This window comes from Oncorhynchus clarkii, chromosome 2 (assembly GCF_045791955.1).
Source record: "Oncorhynchus clarkii lewisi isolate Uvic-CL-2024 chromosome 2, UVic_Ocla_1.0, whole genome shotgun sequence".
Taxonomy (NCBI): domain Eukaryota; kingdom Metazoa; phylum Chordata; class Actinopteri; order Salmoniformes; family Salmonidae; genus Oncorhynchus; species Oncorhynchus clarkii.
This window is the reverse complement of record NC_092148.1, coordinates 67,877,686-67,901,180: the sequence shown is the minus strand read 5'-3', so window position 1 is coordinate 67,901,180 and position 23,495 is coordinate 67,877,686. Positions and strand designations below refer to the sequence as shown.

Here is a 23,495-nt window from a genome sequence, read left to right as displayed (position 1 = left end):
TAACGACAAAGTGAAAACAGGTTTTTAGAATTTTATGCTGTTTTACAGACCCTTTGCTGTGTGACTTGAAATTGAGCTCAGGTGCATCCTGTTTCCATTGATCATCCTTGAGATGTTTCTACAACTTGATTTGGAGTCCACCTTGATTGGACATGATTTGGAAAGGCAAACACCTGTCTATATAATGTTCCACAGTTATCAGTGCATGTCAGAACAAAAACCAAGCAATGAGGTCGAAGGAATTGTCCGTAGAGCTTAGAGACAGGATTGTGTCGAGGCACAGATATGGGGACGGGCACCAAAACATTTCTGCAGCATTGAAGGTCCTCAAGAACACAGTGGCCTCCATCAATCTTAAATGGAAGAAGTTTGGAACACCCAAGATTGGTCGCCTGGCCAAACTGAGCAATCGGGGGAGAAGGGTCTTGGTCAGGGAGATGACCAAGAACCCAATGTTCACTCTGACAGAGCTCTAGAGATCCTCTGTGGAGATGGGAGAACCTTCCAGTAGGACAACCATCTCTGCACCACTCCACCAATCAGGCCTTTACGGAGACAGAAGTCACTCCTCAGTAAAAGGTACATGACAGCTTGCTTGGAGTTTGACAAAAGGCACCTAAAGACTCTCAGACCATGAGAAACCGTATTTTATGGTCTGATGAAACCAAGATTGGCCTGAATGCCAAGCGTCACATGTGGAGGAAACCTGGCACCATCCCTAAGGTGAAGCATGGTGGTGGCAGCATCATGTTGTGGGGATGTTTTTCAGTGGCAGGGCAACTTCAAACAGCCAAGACAATGCAGGAGTGGCTTTGGGTTAAGTCTCTGAATGTCCTTGGGTGGCACAGCCAGAGCCCGGACTTGAACACGATCAAACATCTCTGGAGAGACCTGAAAATTGTTGTGCAGCAACGCTCCCCATCTAACCTGACAGAGCTTGAGAGGATCTGCATAGAATAATGGGATAAATTCTCCAATTACAGTTGTGCCAAGCTTGTAGTGTCATACCCAAGAAGACATGAGGCTGTAATCGCTGCCAAAGATGCTTCAACAAAGTAAATAGTATGTAAATGTGATATTTCTGTTTTGTTTTTTTATAAATTAGCAAAATTCCAAAAATTAGATTTTGCTCTGTCATTATGGTGTATTTTGTGTTATTAATCATTTTTAGAATAACAAAATGTGGAAAATGTCAAGGTGTCTGAATACTTTCCGAAGGCACAGTATGTTTGGAACAAATCCAATACAACATATTACTGAGTACCACTCTCCATATTTTCAAGCACAGTGGTGGCTGCATCATGTTATCGGTATGCTTGAAATCGTTAAGGACTGGAGAGTTTTTCAGGATAAAAAATAAACGGAACGGAGCTAATCACAGGTAAAATCTTATAGGAAAACCTGGTTCAGTCTGCTTTCCACCTGACACCTGGAGATGAATTCACCTTTCAGCAGGACAGTAACATAAATCATAAGGCCTAATCTACGCTGTAGTTACTTCCAAAGAAGACATTAAATGTTTGTGAGTGGCTGAGTTATAGTTTTAACTTCAATCTGCTTGAAAATCTATGGCAAGACTATGGTTGTCTAGTAATGGTCAACAACCAATTTCACAGAGCATGAAGAATTTTGAAAAGATTGTAACATGCATTGACTCATGGGTGTGAATATTTATGGAAATAAGATAATTATGTATTTCATTTTCTATAAATGTACAATAATTTCTAAAAACATGTTTTCACTTTTTCATTATGTGGTATTGTGTATGGTATTGTGTATGATTTTTTTAAATACATTTTTAACTCCGGCTGTAACACAACTAAATGTGGAATAAGTGAAGGGGTATGAATACTTTGAAGGCACTGTATATGGGGATATTCTGGCATTCAAGCATAGCATTAGTTCCGTTCTCACCGCACAGACCCGTCCCACCCGGGTGTAAACAGCCTTGTTAACCCCCTCTGCGTCCGTCCCTCTCTCCGTGAAGAAGAAGTAGACCTTGTCATCATCCCTGTCATTGTTATCAGGAATCACCACCGACCCAATAAACTTCGGCTCTGGAGGAAAGATGACAGTTTCAGAAAGAGAAGTTAAAATTGACCATGTAATGTAATTAGGCTTTCCAGTACAGACCTTTACTGTGCTGTCCTGGAAATGTCACACAATCTACTTTCATTCAACTTTATTTAGGCATGAAAGCATATACAATGAGAGTACAAAACATCAAGAACACCTGCTTTTTCCATGACATAGACTGAACAGGTTTATTCAGGTGAATGCAGTGTAGATGAAGGGGAGGAGACAGGTTAAAAAAATGATTTTGAAGCCTTGAGACATGGATTGTGTATGTGTCAGTGGAGGCTGCTGAGGGGAGGACAGCTCATAACAGATAATGGAATGGTATGAAACACTTTCCAGCCATTACACTACATTCCAGCCAGGTAAGTATGCCATTCAGAGGGTGAACTCAATATTAGGAAGGTGATGCTTTATAATCTAAATGTTGAAAGTGAGTGGGCAACGGGGAGAAACAAAATGGTGCAGTTTGAGGCCATGCGGAAGAGAGTGGTGCGGGCGCTGGAGATGGGGGTGTGAGCAGGTGGGTCTGGGCAGGTGTGACGTTGTTGATGTTTGTGTGACATTGACGTTTGTATGTTCTGTATTGTTAACAAAATGAAATAACATCGTTAAAAAAAATGAAATACATGTTTAAGTATTCCGTGTAGTATCCATTTGGGAAAATTAAAAAAGTGTTAAAAGTTTTAAAAAGCACTTACTTTAAGATAACTTGTATCAACATAAGCAAATAGGAAATTCCCCATGTCACAGAGATTCAATAGGGACTACACCATCATTTCGGCTGTTAATTAAGAGAGAATTCTGCTCACGCAATTGTTATTTGTGAAATAAGGTAAGCTCTGACTGTTTTTGAAGAACCCCCAGACAGAAATGTTAAAGGTAGGCATATGATATGTAGAAATCGCTCCGACATTACCTGGTTGCTCAAATTCTAAAATGTTCATCTAATTTCAGTTTAAAAGTGTAGAGAATCATTGCACAATCTAAACTGATGGGAAAATATTTTCAAAAATTTCAAAATATCTTATTTTCAGCTGTTTGAAGCTGGTGTACAAAAGAGCAAAAATAAGTAAAAGCTCAATTTAAGGACCGGGAGAAGCATAGAAATAGCACATGTAGAATGGAACTACCACTTATCACATTTGATTTCAATGAGAATGAAAGATATATCAATAACACTTCTATGTGAATGTGGTTGTGTCACCACAAAGCAACATACTGGACGTCTTCAGTATGTAGTTTATAGTTATTCAGAAGTTAAACATGTTTCAGGCCTAAAAGTTCATGGTTCATTTTTCATTTGTTTCCTCATTGGGGGCAGCAGGTAGCCTAGGGGTTAGAGTGTTGGGCCAGTAACAAATGGTTGCTAGATCAAATCCCAGAGGTGACAAGGTAAAAACCTGCCATTCTGCCCCTGAACAAGGCACTGTTCCTAGGCTGTCATTGTAAGTAAAAGTGTGTTCTTAACTGAGTTGCCTAGTTAAATAAAACAATTGGAAAGGCATTCATACCTATTGATGACTGCAGGTGCTGCTGGTGCCAGCATTGTAAGAGCATGGTTAATAACTCAACTATTTTGTGTAAAGGAATTTGTCATGGTCATTTTATTTCCTAATACATATATAGTATAGTATCCAATCCTACAGTACACATTCATTGAGGACCGCTACGTCACGAAAATAACCCATGTTGCTAACGATCGTGGTGAGACTGTATATGTTGAAGTCGTGGGATCAGATGGAGCCAAGGTCGGTCATGTGATTCACTATTGAGACATATGAAAGTTTGCTACGATAAAGGGATGGTTACAGTTACTCTCTTCACGTGAATGTTCATCAAAAATGCATTGACCATAATCACAGTGTACTGGTCAGAGGTTTATTTATTTTTTACATTTGATCTTGTCCTGGTGGTAAATGGAACAATCTGGAAACCTGATGAATAACTAAATCAATACAATCTAATTAAAGTAATTTCAACATATTATTATCTACATCAAACCTGATACATAAATGCCCAGCCACTGACCATTGAGCTGTTGTCTGTCGTCTCTCTCAGTGCGTGTGTAGCTCTGGTTGTTCAGTCGACACAGAGCTGCGTCATTCTCCCAGTAGTCTGTGTACAGGCCAATATACAGCTCTCCTCCTAACAAACACACAGAGAAGTATATAAACCAGATGTTTCACAGGAGTTTTACACTTCTGTTTTTTTCACACAGACATACAATGAATAACAAAATTACAATCAATTGCAAATGTTGGTGATTTTGAGAAACTATGTTTAGTTATTTATCACAATCAATACTTTATTTCCACATGGTGGCAGCATTGTGCTAAAACTAAACCTGCCCCAGAGCACTGTGCAATACTCAGTAACAGCAATTCTACTAGACTAGAGTACGAGTCTTGAAAAGGGTTAGGGTTAACGTGCCTGACTGAGACAGAGAGACAACTGGGATAAGAACATACTGTGTCATGAAACACAAAAGAAGGTAGAAAGTGAAAGAACAGAAGTGAAAATGCGTTGCATTATGTGCTAGGTATTCTTACTGTCCAGGGTGGATGTAACGGGGCTGTTGTGGTCGTAGGGACATCTCCCTCTGCCGCTCTCTATACTCTGCTCCTCCAGCTCAAACTGCCTGACCTGGGGACCAAAAGGTAGCAGTGAGAACACACACAGCGACATCCCTGAGCTTGACCTTGCCAGAGGAAGATTATTTGCTTTTCCTGATGGTGCTGTTGTCACAGGTCCTCTCAGACTGACCGTGGATTATATCACTGCCCAAACAAACACACTCCCTCTCTCTCAGGGGACACACAAACTACCTCTAAGTACCAACTCCCTCTCTCTCAGAGGACACACAAACTACCTCTAAGTACCAACTCCCTCTCTCTCAGAGGACACACAAACGACCTCTAAGTACCAACTCCCTCTCTCTCAGAGGACACACAAACTACCTCTAAGTACCAACTCCCTCTCTCTCAGAGGACACACAAACTACCTCTAAGTACCAACTCCCTCTCTCTCAGAGGACACACAAACTACCTCTAAGTTCCAACTCCCTCTCTCTCAGAGGACACACAAACTACCTCTAAGTACCAACTCCCTCTCTCTCTCTCTCTCTCTCTCTCTCTCTCTCTCTCTCTCTCTCTCTCTCACACACACACACTCTTGCTTCTCTCTCTCTCTCTCTCTTGCTTCTCTCTCTCTCTCTTGCTTCTCTCTCTCTCTCGCTTCTCTCTCTCAATTCAATTCAATTCAATTCAAGGGCTTTATTGGCATGGGAAACATGTGTTAACATTGCCAAAGCAAGTGAGGTAGATAATAAATAAAGTGAATATATAAAGTGAAAAACAATAACAATTAACAGTAAACTCTCTCTCTCTCTCTCTCTCTCTCTCTCTCTCTCTCTCTCTCTCTCTCTCTCTCTCTCTCTCTCTATCTCTCTCACACACACTCTTGCTTCTCTCTCTCTCTCACACTCTTGCTTCTCTCTCTCTCTCTCTCTCCCTCTCTCTCTCTCTCTCTCTCGCTCTCTCTCTCTCTCTCTCACTCACACACTCTTGCTTCTCTCTCTCTGTCTCTCTCTCACACTCTTGCTTCTCTCTCTCCCTGTCTCTCTCTCACACTCTTGCTTCCTTCTCTCTCTCTCTCTCTCTCTCGCTCTCTCTCTCTCACACACACTCTTGCTTCTCTCTCTCTCTCACACTCTTGCTTCTCTCTCTCTCTCTCTCACTCTCACTCACACACTCTTGCTTCTCTCTCTCTGTCTCTCTCTCACACTCTTGCTTCTCTCTCTCTCTCTCTCTCTCTCTCTCTCTCGCTCTCTCTCTCTCTCTCTCTCACACACTCTTGCTTCTTTCTCTCTCTCACACTCTTGCTTCTCTCTCTCTCTCTCTCTCTCTCTCACTTTTGCTTCTCTCTCTCTCTTGCTTCTCTCTCTCTCTTTCTTGCTTCTCTCTCTCTCTCTCTCACTCACACACTCTTGCTTCTCTCTCTCTCTCTCTCACTCTCACTCACACACTCTTGCTTCTCTCTCTCTGTCTCTCTCTCACACTCTTGCTCTCTCTCTCTCTCTCTCTCTCTCTCTCTCTCGCTCTCTCTCTCTCTCTCTCTCACACACTCTTGCTTCTTTCTCTCTCTCACACTCTTGCTTCTCTCTCTCTCTCTCTCTCTCTCTCACTTTTGCTTCTCTCTCTCTCTTGCTTCTCTCTCTCTCTTTCTTGCTTCTCTCTCTCTCTCTCTCACTCACACACTCTTGCTTCTCTCTCTCTGTCTCTCTCTCACACTCTTGCTTCTCTCTCTCTCTCTCTCTCTCTCTCACTCTTGCTTCTCTCTCTCTCTTTCTTGCTTCTCTCTCTCTCTCTTTCTCTCTCTCTCTCTCACTCACACACTCTTGCTTCTTACTCTCTGTCTCTCTCTCACACTCTTGCTTCTCTCTCTCCCTGTCTCTGTCTCACACTCTTGCTTCTCTCTCTCTCTCTCGCTCTCTCTCTCTCATACACACTCTTACTTCTCTCTCTCTCACACTCTTGCTTCTCTCTCTCTCTCTCTCTCTCTCGCTCTCTCTCTCTCTCTCACTCTTGCTTCGCTCTCTCTCTTGCTTCTCTCTCTCTCTCTCTCTTTCTTGCTTCTCTCTCTCTCTCTTTCTCACTCACACACCTTTGCTTCTCTCTCTCTCTCACTCACACACTCTTGCTTCTCTCTCTCTGTCTCTCTCTCACACTCTTGCTTCTCTCTCTCTCTCTCTCTCTCTCTCTCTCTCTCTCTCTCTCTCTCTCTCTCTCTCGCTTCTCTCTCTCCCCATTTTTTAGAAGACACATAAACTAACTGCCAGTAGGCTACCATTGTCACGCCCTGACCTTAGAGATCCTTTTTATTCTCTATTTTGGTTAGGTCAGGGTGTGACTAGGCTGGGTACTCTAGTTTTTTCAATTCTATGTTGGCCTGGTATGGTTCCCAATCAGAGGCAGCTGTCTATCGTTGTCTCTGATTGGGGATCATATTTAGGCAGCCTTTTTTCCCACTGTTTTTTTGTGGGATCTTGTTTTTCTGTAGTGCCTGTGAACACTGCATTTACTTCACGTTTTGTATTGTTTTTGGTGAGTTTCATTTATTAAAACACGTGGAACTCTACGCACGCTGCACCTTGGTCCATTTAGTCTGTCAACGATCGTGACAACCATAGATTAATAAAATGTCAAATGTCAATGTTTTACCTACAGATTCCATATTACTGTATCTCATATTACTGTATTGACTGTATTTTTATTATTTAAAAAATAAAATGTATTATTTGTGCAGTTCTTTATTAACATTTTTGTTATTTGTTACATTTGACTGTTTATTAAAACCTAGCATTACTACAAATATTTCTGAAATTGAGACAGATATATAGTATTGAATAAATACATTGAACAATCTCTTTCATAATTTCGTTAAACAATAAAAGCTCATTTACCAACATTTAAAATGGATATATAGCATTTATATCACTCCTTGTGTAGCTCTGTGTTTCACTGTCAGGTGAATAAACAAACTCCCCTTCTCTCTCTCTCAGGAGACACAAATTGACCAGTGGATGTGTTGCGGTCTTTACGGATCATTTAAGAAAGACTGCATGTGTCCTAAAGAACATATGACGAGACTGAGTCAAACCAGCAGCATGTCTTTCTGAATGTGTTCATACATTTATTAGGTTCACCACCCCGTTCACAAAAATGGTTTGTTCCTGCAGACAGTGAGTCACGTGGCCGTGGCTTGCTATATAAAGCAGGGAGACAGGCATCCAGTTACTGTTCGCTTGAACGTTAGAATGGGCAAAACGAGTGACCTAAGCAAAAAACATCCAGTCATTGGCAGTCCTGTGGGCAAAAACAGCTTGTTGATGAGATGTCAAAGGAGAATGGCAAAAAGTACAACAGTGGTGTGCAGAACGACATCTTGGAACTCACAACTCGTTGGTCCTTGTCACGGATGGGCTATTTCAACTCGTTGGTCCTTGTCATGGATGGGCTATTTCAACTCGTTGGTCCTTGTCACGGATGGGCTATTTCAACTCGTTGGTCCTTGTCACGGATGGGCTATTTCAACTTGTTGGTCCTTGTCACGGATGGGCTATTTCAACTCGTTGGTCCTTGTCACGGATGGGCTATTTCAACTCGTTGGTCCTTGTCACGGATGGGCTATTTCAACTCGTTGGTCCTTGTCACGGATGGGCTATTTCAACTCGTTGGTCCTTGTCACGGATGGGCTATTTCAGCAGACGACCACTCCACACCGGGTATCCATAGCCACAGGAACTAGGGGTGCTCAGGGTGCTGCAGCACCCCCTGAAAAATCATAATTATATATTGTGATTTTCTTCACTCCAATTCGCATACCTCTTGTAACGGATCTCGTCCTCCTCTTCTGAGGAGGAGTAGTGAGAAGGATCGGAGGACCAATGCGCAGCGTGGTAAGTGTACATAATGTTTAATCAAACACAACAGAACACTGGAACAAAACAATAAACGTGAATAAACGAAACAGTCCTGTGTGATAACAAACACTGACACGGAAGACAAACACCCAAAACTCAAAAGTGAAACCAGGCTACGTAAGTTTGATTCTCAATCAGGGACAACAATTGACAGCTGCCTCTGATTGAGAACCATACCAGGGCAAACACAGAAATCCCAAATGATAGAAAATGAACATAGAAAACCCACCCAACTCACGCCCTGACCATACTAAAACAAAGACATAACAAAGGAACTAAGGTCAGAACGTGACAGTACCCCCACCCCCCAAAGGTGCCCACATGATCGAAGGCTTGTAAAACCTAAACCTATAGGGGAGGGTCTGGGTGGGTGTCTATGTTCGTTTTTCTATCATTTGGGATTATAGTCTCAAGTTCAGTTTCCACATCACTAAGGAATTATCATGGTCCACACACCCTCATGAAGAGGGCATGACAACGCCTCTACCCCCTCAGAATGCTGAAAAGGGCCCTCGGATCCTCAAAAAGTTCTACAGCTGCACCATTGAGAGCATCTTGACTGGCTGCATCATCGCTTGGTATGGCAAATGCTTGGCATCTGACCTCATGGCGCTACAGAGGGTAGTGAGTACAGGCCAGCACATCACTGGGCCCAGCTTCCTGCCATCCAGGACCTTCCTGCCATCCAGGACCTCTGTTAAAGACTCCAACCACCCAAGTCATTGACTGTTCCCTCTGCTACTGTACGGCAAGCGGTACTGATGCACCAAGTCTGGAACCAATAGGACACTGAACAGCTTCTACCCCCCCTTCTACCCCAAGCCATGTTTCATGAGCTGAAATGAAAGATCCCAGACATTTTCCATAAGCACAAAAAGCTTATTTCTCTCAAATTTGTTTACATCCCTGTTAGTGAGCATTTTTTCTTTGCCAAGATAATCCATCCACCTGACAGGTGTGGCATATCAAGAAAATTATTAAACAGCATGATCAATACACAGATGCACCTTGTGCTGGGTACAATAAAAGGCCACTCTAAAATGTGCAGTTTTGTGACACAACACAATGCCACAGATGTCTGTTTTCTCTGCCACAAGCCGTCTACTACGGAGTTTTAGAGAATTTGGCAGTACATCCAACCTTCCTCACAACCGCAGACCAATTGTATGGCGTTGTGTGGGCGAGCGGTTTGATGATGTCTACATTGTGAACAGAGTGTCCCGTGGTGGCGGTGGAGTTGTGGTATGGGCAGGCATAAGCTATGGACAACGAACACAATTGCATTTTATCGATGGCAATTTGAATGCACAGAGATATTGAGACGAGATCCTGAGGCCCATTGTGAGGCCCATTGTTCTAATGTGTCTGTGACCAACAGATGCATTTCTGTATTCCCAGTCATGTGAAATCCATAGATTAGGGCCTAATAAAATCATTTAAATTGACTGATTTCCTTATATGAACTGTAACTCAGTAAAATCTTTGAAATTGTTGCATGTTGCATTTATATTTTTGTTAACCAATAGAGTTAACCAATAGAGTTAACCAATAGAGTTAACCAATAGAGTTAACCAATAGAGTTAACCAATAGCTACCCGGACTATCTGCATTGACCCTTTTTGCACTCATCACATACACTGCTGTTACTTTTTATTATCATTCCTGTTGCCTAGGCACTTTATCCCTATGTATATGTACATATCTACCCCAATTACCACGTATCCCTGCACATCGACATGGTACTGCTGCCCCGTGTATGTCGCCAAGTTATCATTACTCATTTTGTATTGTTCTTTGTATTATTATTTTCCTGTTGTTCTATTTTTTTTATTTCTCTCTGCATTGTTGGGAAGGGCCTATAAGTAAGCATTTCACTGTTAGTCTACACCTGTTGTTTACGAAGCATGTAACAAAAACAGAATTTTGCGTGTGCAAGAATGTTTTCTTGGCACACGTTAGGTCCCTTAATACCAATTGAGCAACTTTTCCATGCCCTGAAGAATTCAGGCTGTTCTGTAGGCAAAGGGGGTGCCACCCAGTACTAGATGTGTGTACCTAATAAACTGACCTTGGAGTGTATATCAGCCCCAATGGTAACTCCAAGTCAACAAACAACGCTCCCATCCCTGCTCACCTGTCCTGTGTGTCCCACCCTGATTTTGGCACAGTGAGGATTAAATGCTCCTGTTCCGCAGGCCAACAGGTGGGTGGTGTTATACCGATGCAGCACCTTGATGTAGTTAGCACACTCTGGCTGTAGGGAGAGAGAGAGGGCAGAGGGATGGAGGAAGGTAGAGGGGAGCAGGGAGGGAGGGAGGGAGGGCAGAGGGATGGAGGAAGGTAGAGGGGAGCAGGGAGGGAGGGAGGGAGGGCAGAGGGATGGAGGAAAGTAGAGGGGAGCAGGGTATGCAGGTATGTATTTGAAGGGTAAACTATGACACATTACATTTTTGAATAAATTACGGAGTGCTACAAACGTAGAATGATCAGATGATGTTACCTTCTCTCTGCCTTTCATCAGACAATCTTCTACCTGTGACACAGAGCTGGCCCAGTCGATCTGGGGAGAAATGACAATACATAACACACCAACACATGCATATCCACATGCACATGCACACACACTCACATACACAATGTATGTCTGTTTGACTGGTCTGCATCATAACATGTGGTGTCATGTATGTCCCTCTCTATCATCATTAAAGATACTCTCTCATCAGTGATAAAAGATACACATTTATTTACAATAATAATAATCTCGATTACCTAATAATAATGACTGGAAATGACTGGAAATGGACAATTATAATCGCATTATTTTCTCTACATTACAGATATGTTCCGTAGTCAGTTATCCTGCCCTTTATGTCATTGTTTAACGTAATTAAACATAATTAAAGTTAATAACACCTTATTATAACACACACAACTATTACTTCAACCACCTCGAGTAAACAGTTGGATCTGACAGCCATTATTACACGTATATAGGGCTGGAGAAGGACTGGTAATAAGGAGACAAGTCCACCTAGCCTATCGGAGGTTAAGGGGGCAGACCTGGCATATGGCAGCATCTGTGTCCAACTGTGTGCTCTTTATGGAAAGACTCCTTGGTAATATAATGAGGATGCACAAACACATACACTCTGTTTAGGTAACCTAATGACCTTGAGGGGTAAGAGTTCAAGTCCCCTCCACACACGAACAGACAGACTGACAGACAGGCCTACAGTACCTCTCTGTGTTGGTGGTTAACTCTCTCCAGGCTGAGGGAGTACATGATGTTTTTAGCCCCTACGTACAGCCTTTCATGGGCCTCGTCCAACAGCATGGTCTGGGGCTGCAGGGAGGGACCTGGTCCCTGAAACACCCACATCCTGTTCAGATCCCATAACTCTGCACAGGGAGAGAGAAGAAAGAGAGAGAAAGAGAGACGGGAGAGAGAGAGAGAGTGAGAGTGAGAGTGAGAGAGAGAGAGAGAGAGAGAGAGAGAGAGAGAGAGAGAGAGAGAGAGAGAGAGAGAGAGAGACTATTACAAGTCTATAGGCCATGCTTTCAGAACAAGCTTTCAAAGTTACACAACCAGTAGGATACAGTGGTGCCCACATGATCGAAGGCTTGTAAAATGTGAAAAATGTAACTACTTTATATCAGAAATCTGCACTCCGTGTAATAGCATACCTTCAAGCACTTTAACCAACATTATGTAAAAGAAGAGTTTCTGTGATGAATGTACATTTTTTCACTGGCTGTTTAGCATCAGCATAACAAATCGCACATCCTAAAGTGCTTTGTCCATCTGTGTGTGTGTGTGTGTGTGTGTGTGTGTGTGTGTGTGTGTGTGTGTGTGTGTGTGTGTGTGTGTGTGTGTGTGTGTGTGTGTGTGTGTGTGTGTGTGTGTGTGTGTGCGTGCGTGCGTGTGTTTTAAAGCTGAGCAATTACCCTGTCACATAGATTCCTAAAAGCTGCCCCAAATCCAACACTGTCTTGTACATGGTTCAAATGTTGCTGTATCATATGTTATGAACTTGAAGATACTAATCAGGAAGAACACTAGTCACATCCCAAAGCTTCTCCCAGAAGAACTCGGTAAGAACTCGGATGTAATGCCTGGGAAAGATGTTGTGATTGCTGAATGGGATATTTGATACTCACAGCCAAGCCTATCAGCTGTCTCGAGGGGAGGAAGTCATTTAATCAGACAGGAAACGGAACTGTTGTCTTTATCTGACCTTGGGTAGCGGTTGCCCTTAGGCACCGATCTAGGATCAGCTTACAGTCCTCAAATCCTAACTTGAACCATTGGGAGAATCATTTAAAACGGGCCTTAGATCAGTTTCTAGGGGGACTTCTTCCTTCTGCCTTTAAGTTGTATTTATCCTATTGTGTTACTAGACCGTGAGTTTGATTAGGAGGGTGAAGTTTAATATTGACTGAACACATGGGTCACGCACACACACACACACACACACACACACACACACACACACACACACACACACACACACACACACACACACACACACACACACACACACACACACACACACACATTCACATATTTTCCCTCTAATCAAACCTGTCAGGTCTGCCTTCGATCATGTCTACCAGAGCCAGGAGCTACAGCCCCAGCGAGGGTCACTTCCTGTGGGCTGTGGTGGGTTGCATGCCCTTGGCCCTAGAGCACGACTGGGTGTCCTTGTGGACGATGAGACAGAGTCTGGAGTGTGTTAGGAAACCCCCTAAAGCTTCGTAGCGTCATGCAGAGCAGTCCAGGACAAGGGTGGTTTATATGATCAAATGAGACTCTCTATTTGTATTCCTCCCTTTCCCAAATTGGAGCTGCCATTTTTTCTTGCCCAGAAGAGAGGAGAATACTCCTGGCTACCATAACCATCACCTCCCCCTACCTGTCTCCTCAGACGGAACTTCTCTGGGGTTATATGTCAAGATTTAAGTAACTGCCAGTGTTTCAGGAGTGGGGGTTCTGTGATTTGTTATTTCAGCATCTGTGTTTTTAGTAGCATTACATCTACTACAGTATTAGATGTCTCGGTAGAGACCAATAGATTCGGTTTATTTTTCTGGTTTTAGATTTCTCTGGTAGATCCATTCTGTTTGTTTTGCTAGCATTAGAGATCTGTGTGGTGGAAACAGAGTGAAGGTTTGTTTAAAGAGGTATTAGATCTCTAGGTGCTGTTAGGATTGAGATTAGTCTGATTGTTTTGGTAGCGTCATTGATCTCAAACAGTGTGTGTGTATGTGTTTAAAAAATAAAAATTGCCGTTAGATCTCTATGGTGTAGACAGAGGGGATATTGTGGTGCTGATATTCCAGTGCCCAGACACGCTTCCTGTAATGATCTAAACCAGACAGTTACAGCTCTTAAAAGGCATGCAACTAGCACGCATTCAAGCACACACATACACTCCTGCACACACACATACACACACATGCACGCACACATACACCTGCACGCACACACATACACACAGATGCATGCAGGCACACGTGGCACGCAAACACACGTACGTGGCGCTCACACACAAGTGGGGCACACTCACACACCTCCAGATGTAACACACTATGGAATGTGTAATGCTTCAGCTGACGATAACAAGGACAGACGTGTAGTGGAGCAGGAGGGAGTTTGTCATCCACTGAGGGAATGATGGGAACTGAATGGGATAGGTTAACATTCACTGAGGGAAAGAATGGGAACTGAATGGGATAAGTTAACATCCACTGAGGGAATGATGGGAACTGAATGGGATAAGTTAACATCCACTGACGGAATGATGGGAACTGAATGGGATAAGTTAACATCCACTGAGGGAATGATGGGAACTGAATGGATAAGTTAACATTCACTGAGGGAATGATGGGAACTGAATGGGATAATTAATTAAATTAAATTCATTGTTTTTTATAATTAATTTTCCTTTTACTGTAAACCACTACATTTTTTGGTTGAGTGTTGAATGTGTGCATTCTTGGCAACATACTATCTAAAAGTGAATGAGTAATCTTTACTTTATAGAATGTACAGAACGTACAGTAGAAAAAAATAGTAAGTGACAGAATTGCTGCAGTAAAAGCTTTATTAGCAACATGAAATTGCTGCCAGTGATCAACAACACATCCAACATACATGGCCTTTGGTTCAACAACACATCCAACATACATGGCCTTTGGTTCAACAACACATCCAACATACATGGCCTTTGGTTCAACAACACATCCAACATACATGGCCTTTGGTTCAACAACGCATCCAACATACATGGCCTTTGGTTCAACAACACATCCAACATACATGGCCTTTGGTTCAACAACACATCCAACATACATGGCCTTTGGTTCAACAACACATCCAACATACATGGCCTTTGGTTCAACAACACATCCAACATACATGGCCTTTGGTTCAACAACACATCCAACATACATGGCCTTTGGTTCAACAACACATCCAACATACATGGCCTTTGGTTCAACAACACATCCAACATACATGGCCTTTGGTTCAACAACACATCCAACATACATGGCCTTTGGTTCAACAACACATCCAACATACATGGCCTTTGGTTCAACAACACATCCAACATACATGGCCTTTGGTTCAACAACACATCCAACATACATGGCCTTTGGTTCAACAACACATCCAACATACATGGCCTTTGGTTCAACAACACATCCAACATACATGGCCTTTGGTTCAACAACACATCCAACATACATGGCCTTTGGTTCAACAACACATCCAACATACATGGCCTTTGGTTCAACAACACATCCAACATACATGGCCTTTGGTTCAACAACACATCCAACATACATGGCCTTTGGTTCAACAACACATCCAACATACATGGCCTTTGGTTCAACAACACATCCAACATACATGGCCTTTGGTTCAACAACACATCCAACATACATGGCCTTTGGTTCAACAACACATCCAACATACATGGCCTTTGGTTCAACAACACATCCAACATACATGGCCTTTGGTTCAACAACACATCCAAAATACATGGCCTTTGGTTCAACAACACATCCAACATACATGGCCTTTGGTTCAACAACACATCCAACATACATGGCCTTTGGTTCAACAACACATCCAACATACATGGCCTTTGGTTCAACAACACATCCAACATACATGGCCTTTGGTTCAACAACACATCCAACATACATGGCCTTTGGTTCCCTAATGTGTAAAAAGAAAACACATTTCCGGTAAAAAAGGGACAGAAGGGATCAAACACTAAAATGCCCAGTCGCGTTCTAATCTATATCTAATCTAATCTCTTATGTCCTCTTTCGCTATGCACCTTGGATAGAAATGCTTGTCCTGCCTTATCCACCCCTGGCAGTCTTCAGCTGAGATGTCTCTGCAGCCAGCATCCACTGCATCCAGAAGGGACATTTGGTCATGTTGCCGATGTTCATACACTTTCCACCTCCAGGAAGAAAAAAAATGAGGAAAGGCGAGTAAAGGGGGAGGAAAGGGGAAACCATTCATAGATGGGCTGCAAACCAGTTTGTGATTGCATGTGAATGGTGGAATGCTACATTGTCCCAGGCAATCACAACTGTCTTCATGTTTCCTCCCAGCTGTTCCCTTTCTGCTTCTGGCACCAGTTGTTGGTGGAGGCCTTCTAAAAACAAAAGAAGGCGCTCAGTGTTGTAGGGACCAATCCGGACCAAACCAGCACTCCAGATTGCAGTACACATTGTGATATTTGCTCCTCTCAGACCCAACATATCAACATTGGCCCTTTTCCCGATGACGTTTCTTCCCCGCCCTTTTTTTGCCAGGTTAAACCCTGCCTCGGCTACATCAATTATTTCATGTGGGTTCTGATTCTCCTCCAACTCCATGACTCTCTGAAAGAAATCACAAGACAATATGTGTAAATGCTTTTCAATATGTCCCACTGTATGTACTGTAACCCATGTTTACATGTAGAGGAGCATAGTGTAAAACTCACTATAGGAACAAGACATATTGGATAGACCATACCTGGACGTTTTGGTGCCGGAGTTCCCTGACCTGCACACTGTTCCTTTCAAAAGGAACTGTGTACAACTGTTTCCAAGCCATGGTAGTCAGGCTGATGCTTTCCACACTGTGAAATACCAGGTTGTCCTCTACAATTCTGCTCTGAATTTCTCTCAGTTTTATTGCATTGTCAGCAATGGCCAATCCTACAACGGCATGCTCTTGGTCTTCACTGAGGAGCTTTCCTCTTCCCCCAGAGAGAGGAAGGCGTTGCGTCCTTTAGAGGAACAAATGCAACATATGTATTTGTATTGGGACTGGTGGCCTACAGTTACTGTGGGACATAGCAACAGCAATGATAGAAGAAGCCCTTGTGAAATGTGTTACTTACCTGTTGGTTTGTTGAAAATTCGGGATAATGGAAGCCACGGTTGACCGTCTGTGATTAGGCTGGACTCTTTGACCAGCCTCTCTCAGTGATAGAACATGGTTTATCACATGGTCTATGATGGTGGCTCTTATTTCATCAGTGACAACAGCGCCTTTGAACACCACCATGCAATCTTACTCCTCTCCCCCTAACTCTCCCTCTCCTTTGTCCTGGTCCAGCTACTCCTCTCCTTGGTCTAACTACTCCGATCCTTGGTCCAACTACTCCTCTGCCTGGTCCAACTACTCCTCTTCCAGGTCAAACTACTCCTCTACCTAGTCCAGCTACTCCTCTCCCTGGTCCAACTACTCCTCTACCTGGTCCAGCTACTCCTCTACCTGGTCCAACTACTCCTCTACCTGGTCCAGCTACTCCTCTCCCTGGTCCAACTACTCCTCTACCTGGTCCAGCTACTCCTCTACCTGGTCCAACTACTCCTCTACCTAGTCCAGCTACTCCTCTCCCTGGTCCAACTACTCCTCTACCTGGTCCAGCTACTCCTCTACCTGGTCCAACTACTCCTCTACCTGGTCCAACTACTCCTCTACCTGGTCCAACTACTCCTCTACCTGGTCCAACTACTCCTCTCCCTGGTCCAACTACTCCTCTACCTGGTCCAACTACTCCTCTACCTGGTCCAGCTACTCCTCTACCTGGTCCAGCTACTCCTCTACCTGGTCCAACTACTCCTCTACCTGGTCCAACTACTGCTCTACCTGGTCCAACTACTCCTCTACCTGGTCCAACTACTCCTCTACCTGGTCCAACTACTCCTCTACCTGGTCCAGCTACTCCTCTACCTGGTCCAACTACTCCTCTACCTGGTCCAACTACTCCTCTACCTGGTCCAACTACTCCTCTACCTGGTCCAACTACTCCTCTACCTGGTCCAGCTACTCCTCTACCTGGTCCAACTACTCCTCTACCTGGTCCAGCTACTCCTCTACCTGGTCCAACTACTCCTCTACCTGGTCCAACTACTCCTCTACCTGGTCCAGCTACTCCTCTACCTGGTCCAACTACTCCTCTACCTGGTCCAGCTACTCCTCTACCTGGTCCAGCTACTCCTCTACCTGGTCCAGCTACTCCTCTACCTGGTCCAGCTACTCCTCTACCTGGTCCAACTACTCCTCTACCTGGTCCAACTACTCCTCTACCTGGTCCAACTACTCCTCTACCTGGTCCAGTTACTCCTCTACCTGGTCCAACTACTCCTCTACCTGGTCCAACTACTCCTCTACCTGGTCCAACTACTCCTCTCCCTGGTCCAACTACTCCTCTACCTGGTCCAGCTACTCCTCTACCTGGTCCAGCTACTCCTCTACCTGGTCCAGCTACTCCTCTACCTGGTCCAACTACTCCTCAACCTGGACATAATTTTTTCTTTTTCTGCTCCTCTGTGTTGTTCTGTATCCACATTGAACAGAATCAATCCAAAGAGTCTCTTTTTTACTGTGTGTGTCGATGTAATTGAAAGAACCTCAACACCTGGCTATGTCTCCGATTGAGATTGGAATCAGCTGTGGTTTTCCTATTTTAAACAACTTACAGTAAATCAGCTATTTCTCAATGTTTCAATGGGCTGTTCATTCAAAAATGTTTGTCAGCTGTTTCAATATAGCTTTCGAGCTGCTGTTGTTGCAGAAGTAGAGGCGTTATACTATATTTAAAGTTTTGAACATTAGGTCTTCATTTCTGGCAAGCATATGTAAATAAGACAAGAAAGATCCATAATTTTGGTGTTGGGTAAGCTTGTATGTAAAGAAAATGTAAGCATTTTAGAAACGTGTTAATTTAATGCATATTCTGTGAAAATATCATGAATTGTGTTAATGGTATGGTCCACAACAGATGGATATTGTGCAAATTGTGTTTAGAGTTTTGAAAATGTGACTGCAGATTGGACAAAAGGAGGTTAGCGATTGTAAAAAAAACTGTAAATGATTTGTTTGTCACAAATGTATGATCTGTACATTTCATTATTAAAAATGTAGTTATTTGTTACATTTGATTGTGTAAAACATCCTGTAACAGTACTACTTATTTCTCTGCTAGTAAGGCAGATATATAGCATTCTGCAAAAACATAAAGTTATATATTTTAAACAAATACATACAGTGCCTTGCGAAAGTATTCGGCCCCCTTGAACTTTGCGAACTTTTGCCACATTTCAGGCTTCAAACATAAAGATATAAAACTGTATTTTTTTGTGAAGAATCAACAACAAGTGGGGCACAATCATGAAGTGGAACGACATTTATTGGATATTTAAAACTTTTTTAACAAATCAAAAACTAACAAATTGGGCGTGCAAAATTATTCAGCCCCTTTACTTTCAGTGCAGCAAACTCTCTCCAGAAGTTCAGTGAGGATCTCTGAATGATCCAATGTTGACCTAAATGACTAATGATGATAAATACAATCCACCTGTGTGTAATCGAGTCTCCGTATAAATGCACCTGCACTGTGATAGTCTCAGATGTCCGTTAAAAGCGCAGAGAGCATCATGAAGAACAAGGAACACACCAGGCAGGTCCGAGATACTGTTGTGAAGAAGTTTAAAGCCGGATTTGGATACAAAAAGATTTCCCAAGCTTTAAACATCCCAAGGAGCACTGTGCAAGCGATAATATTGAAATGGAAGGAGTATCAGACCACTGCAAATCTACCAAGACCTGGCCGTCCCTCTAAACTTTCAGCTCATACAAAGAGAAGACTGATCAGAGATGCAGCCAAGAGGCCCATGATCACTCTGGATGAACTGCAGAGATCTACAGCTGAGGTGGGAGACTCTGTCCATAGGACAACAATCAGTCGTATATTGCACAAATCTGGCCTTTATGGAAGAGTGGCAAGAAAGCCATTTCTTAAAGATATCCATAAAAAGTGTTGTTTAAAGTTGGCCACAAGCCACCTGGGAGACACACCAAACATGTGGAAGAAGGTGCTCTGGTCAGATGAAACCAAAATTGAACTTTTTGGCAACAATGCAAAACGCTATGTTTGGCGTAAAAGCAACACAGCTGAACACACCATCCCACTGTCAAACATGGTGGTGGCAGCATCATGGTTTGGGCCTGCTTTTCTTCAGCAGGGACAGGGAAGATGGTTAAAATTGATGGGAAGATGGATGGAGCCAAATACAGGACCATTCTGGAAGAAAACCTGATGGAGTCTGCAAAAGACCTGAGACTGGGACGGAGATTTGTCTTCCAACAAGACAATGATCCAAAACATAAAGCAAAATGTACAATGGAATGGTTCAAAAATAAACATATCCAGGTGTTAGAATGGCCAAGTCAAAGTCCAGACCTGAATCCAATCGAGAATCTGTGGAAAGAACTGAAAACTGCTGTTCACAAATGTTCTCCATCCAACCTCACTGAGCTCGAGCTGTTTTGCAAGGAGGAATGGGAAGAAATTTCAGTCTCTCGATGTGCAAAACTGATAGAGACATACCCCAAGCGACTTACAGCTGTAATCGCAGCAAAAGGTGGCGCTACAAAGTATTAACTTAAGGGGGCTGAATAATTTTGCACGCCCAATTTTTCAGTTTTTGATTTGTTAAAAAAGTTTGAAATATCCAATAAATGTCGTTCCACTTCATGATTGTGTCCCACTTGTTGTTGATTCTTCACAAAAAAATACAGTTGTATATCTTTATGTTTGAAGCCTGAAATGTGGCAAAAGGTCGCAAAGTTCAAGGGGGCCGAATACTTTCGCAAGGCACTGTATCTGTCATTGAACAACCCCATGCCATGATTAGATAGGAAAGAGATTGGTGTATTTTTTCACTATCTCTTTCCTAAGTTCTTAAAACAAAACAAAAAATAGCCATAGCTAATTTACCAACATTTCTGAAAATGGATATACAGTGTATAGTGTTTTGGAATGAAACTTCATATGATTATTTGATAATGCGGAGATATGCTTAGTAACAGTTAGAGCTAACACAAGTCAAACAGTGTATCATTATCTAAAACAGCTAATTATGTTCCGTCTCTATAGACAGAGGGGATTTCCACTCCTCTCCTCCCTGTCATCTTCTGCAGCTGCTGTGTGTGTGATTCTCTTCATCTAAGGAGTTGAACGAGGGAGTGTGTGTTCACTAAAACAAAAGCGAGAGAGAGACACACACACGGGTCTTACAGTGCTCCCACTTCAAATGGAAAATGGAGGGAGAGAAAAAGAGGAGAGACTCCCTCAAGTCTCATCCTTTCATCTCCCGCATGGGGAGTGCTGAGCGATGGCAGGAGAGATTTAGAAAAAATTTAATAATAATAAAACATTTAAATCATTCCATGGAAATGCTATAACTTTTCACCTACTATGGGAGAGAGTGGAGTGTGTCAGACTGGGAGGAAACAAGGCTTCCTTTACTTTACTCAACTGTGGCGAGGCGAGGGAAACACTGATGTGTAGTTATAGAGGAATACAGAGGAGTCAATAAAACATGAACCTTGGCAAACCTTGAGAAAGGTAAAGACAATAATTCAATTTGTTGGAAGAAGTTGATGTGTTGCCACTGGCAAGTTGTTAGTTCTAACCACAGGTTCAATGTTAAAGTGTGTGTACTGATGACAGGCATTCCCATTTGTCTGCAGTGAGACACAGTCTACTGAATAATGAAGTAGTGCAGGATAAAAAACAAAGAGAGATGGGAAAAGGGTTGCATTATAAAGGAAAATAATGAGTCTTTCTTGTATTTCTACAGGGGGGCGTGAGACTCCGTAGTCCCCAGAGGGAAGTGTATGTGGTGCCTGCACGTTGGATGGCCATGTGTTCCAAGACCACCACGCATGGGGGAATGATGTCACAGAGTAAAATGAGAGCCACATGGAGTAGGACAGGACAGAAGAAAGTGGGAGAGAAGCGAGAGCAGAGAAGCTAGGGGTGATGAGCTGGGGGAGAAGAGATGAGCTAGGGGTGATGACCTGGGGGAGAAGAGATGAGCTAGGGGTGATGAGCTGGGGGAGGAGAGATGAGCTAGGGGTGATGAGCTGGGGGAGAAGAGATGAGCTAGGGGTGATGAGCTGGGGGAGGAGAGATGAGCTAGGGGTGATGAGCTGAGGGAGAAGAGAGGAGTGGTGATGAGCTGGGGGAGGAGGAGGAGAGGAGCTGGAGGTGATGAGCTGAGGGAGGAGAGAGGAGGGGTGATGAGCTGGGGGAGGAGAGAGGAGGGGTGATGAGCTGGGGGAGGAGAGAGGAGCTAGGGGTGATGAGCTGGGGGAGAAGAGAGGAGGGGTGATGAGCTGGGGGAGGAGAGAGGAGCTAGGGGTGATGAGCTGGGGGAGGAGAGAGGAGCTAGGGGTGATGAGCTGGGGGAGGAGAGAGGAGCTAGGGGTGATGAGCTGGGGGAGGAGAGAGGAGCTAGGGGTGATGAGCTGGGGGAGAAGAGAGGAGCTAGGGGTGATGAGCTGTGGGAGGAGAGGAGCTAGGGGTGATGAGCTGGGGAAGGATTGAGGAGCTAGGGATGATGAGCTGGGGAGAAGAGAGGAGCGATGGGAAGAGGACATGAGGGTAACATAGGGGAAGAGAGGTGGACTAAGAGGTGGAGATAAAGTAAACGGAAGAGTTGGGAAAGCAGAGAGAAGAGACGGCTGGATGACAAAGGAAAAAGGAGACCTGTGATCTTTGAATTGCTACATCTGGAGAGCAGGAGAACCAAATTGCCTGACATACTGTAATACTTCCTGTAAAGATCAACAACACAACAAACACACTGTCATGTGGTTCACCCAACTCTGTTTTAAGTTTGACGTGACTAGATTGTGCATTGTCTTGTGGGGTGTAAATCCTTGTAGCCCAAAAGAGAGACAGACATCAGAGGGCTAATATCTCTGAGCAATGCTCACGTCAGACACACACAGACGGAGTGTCTCAGAGAGTGTACAGAGATTCTATTATGATGGAGTTTGATTAAAGCCCAGCTAGCAGAGTAGATGCCCCAGCAACAGTCGTCCTTGGAACCCTAAACCCCATCTGCTCCATAGTGTGTCTGTGGGGATAGTAAAGGCTGAGGTTCACTCAAAGGGAGGAAGTGGTGGTTGTGCTAGATATAGGCAAACAGACTGCATTGTGCTGCCTGATTAAATAGGCATTACCTCACATCACCGCTGCCTCATCCCTAACCCCCTCACTCATATCCTAACCCGGGATCCCTCACTCCACTACCATTTCACCCACTGCATCCTCTCATCCCCTCATTCACCTCTCTCTCTCTCTCTGACTCTCTCTCTCTCTCTCTCTCTCTCTCCCTCTCTCTCTCTCTCTCTCTCTCTCTGACTCTCTCTCTCTCTCTCTCCCTCTCTCTCTCTTTCTCTCTCTCTCTCTTGCTCTATCTCTCTCCGTCTGTCTGTCTGTCTCTCTCTCCCTCTCTCTCAACCCTCCTCCTCTCCCCCTGGTTTTTGTACTGTTAAAAGGTCATAGCAGAAATGTCTCACAAGCTGTTTCACCCTCTAGATACTACAGACCTACAGAGAACA

General features: G+C 43.6%; 1 protein-coding gene across 1 annotated transcript in view; it reads right to left on the bottom strand.

Annotated features, from left to right (window-relative positions):
• LOC139382195 (semaphorin-3E-like) overlaps positions 1-23,495 on the bottom strand; it is a 52,701-nt gene that overhangs the window by 17,717 nt on the left and 11,489 nt on the right. The window contains exons 2-7 of the mRNA XM_071126079.1: positions 11,799-11,959; positions 11,061-11,120; positions 10,695-10,814; positions 4,629-4,722; positions 4,108-4,224; positions 1,915-2,057 (exon numbers count right to left, since the gene is read on the bottom strand). Coding sequence (XP_070982180.1) covers positions 1,915-2,057; positions 4,108-4,224; positions 4,629-4,722; positions 10,695-10,814; positions 11,061-11,120; positions 11,799-11,959 — 695 coding nt within the window. The remainder of the gene's footprint in view (positions 1-1,914; positions 2,058-4,107; positions 4,225-4,628; positions 4,723-10,694; positions 10,815-11,060; positions 11,121-11,798; positions 11,960-23,495) is intronic.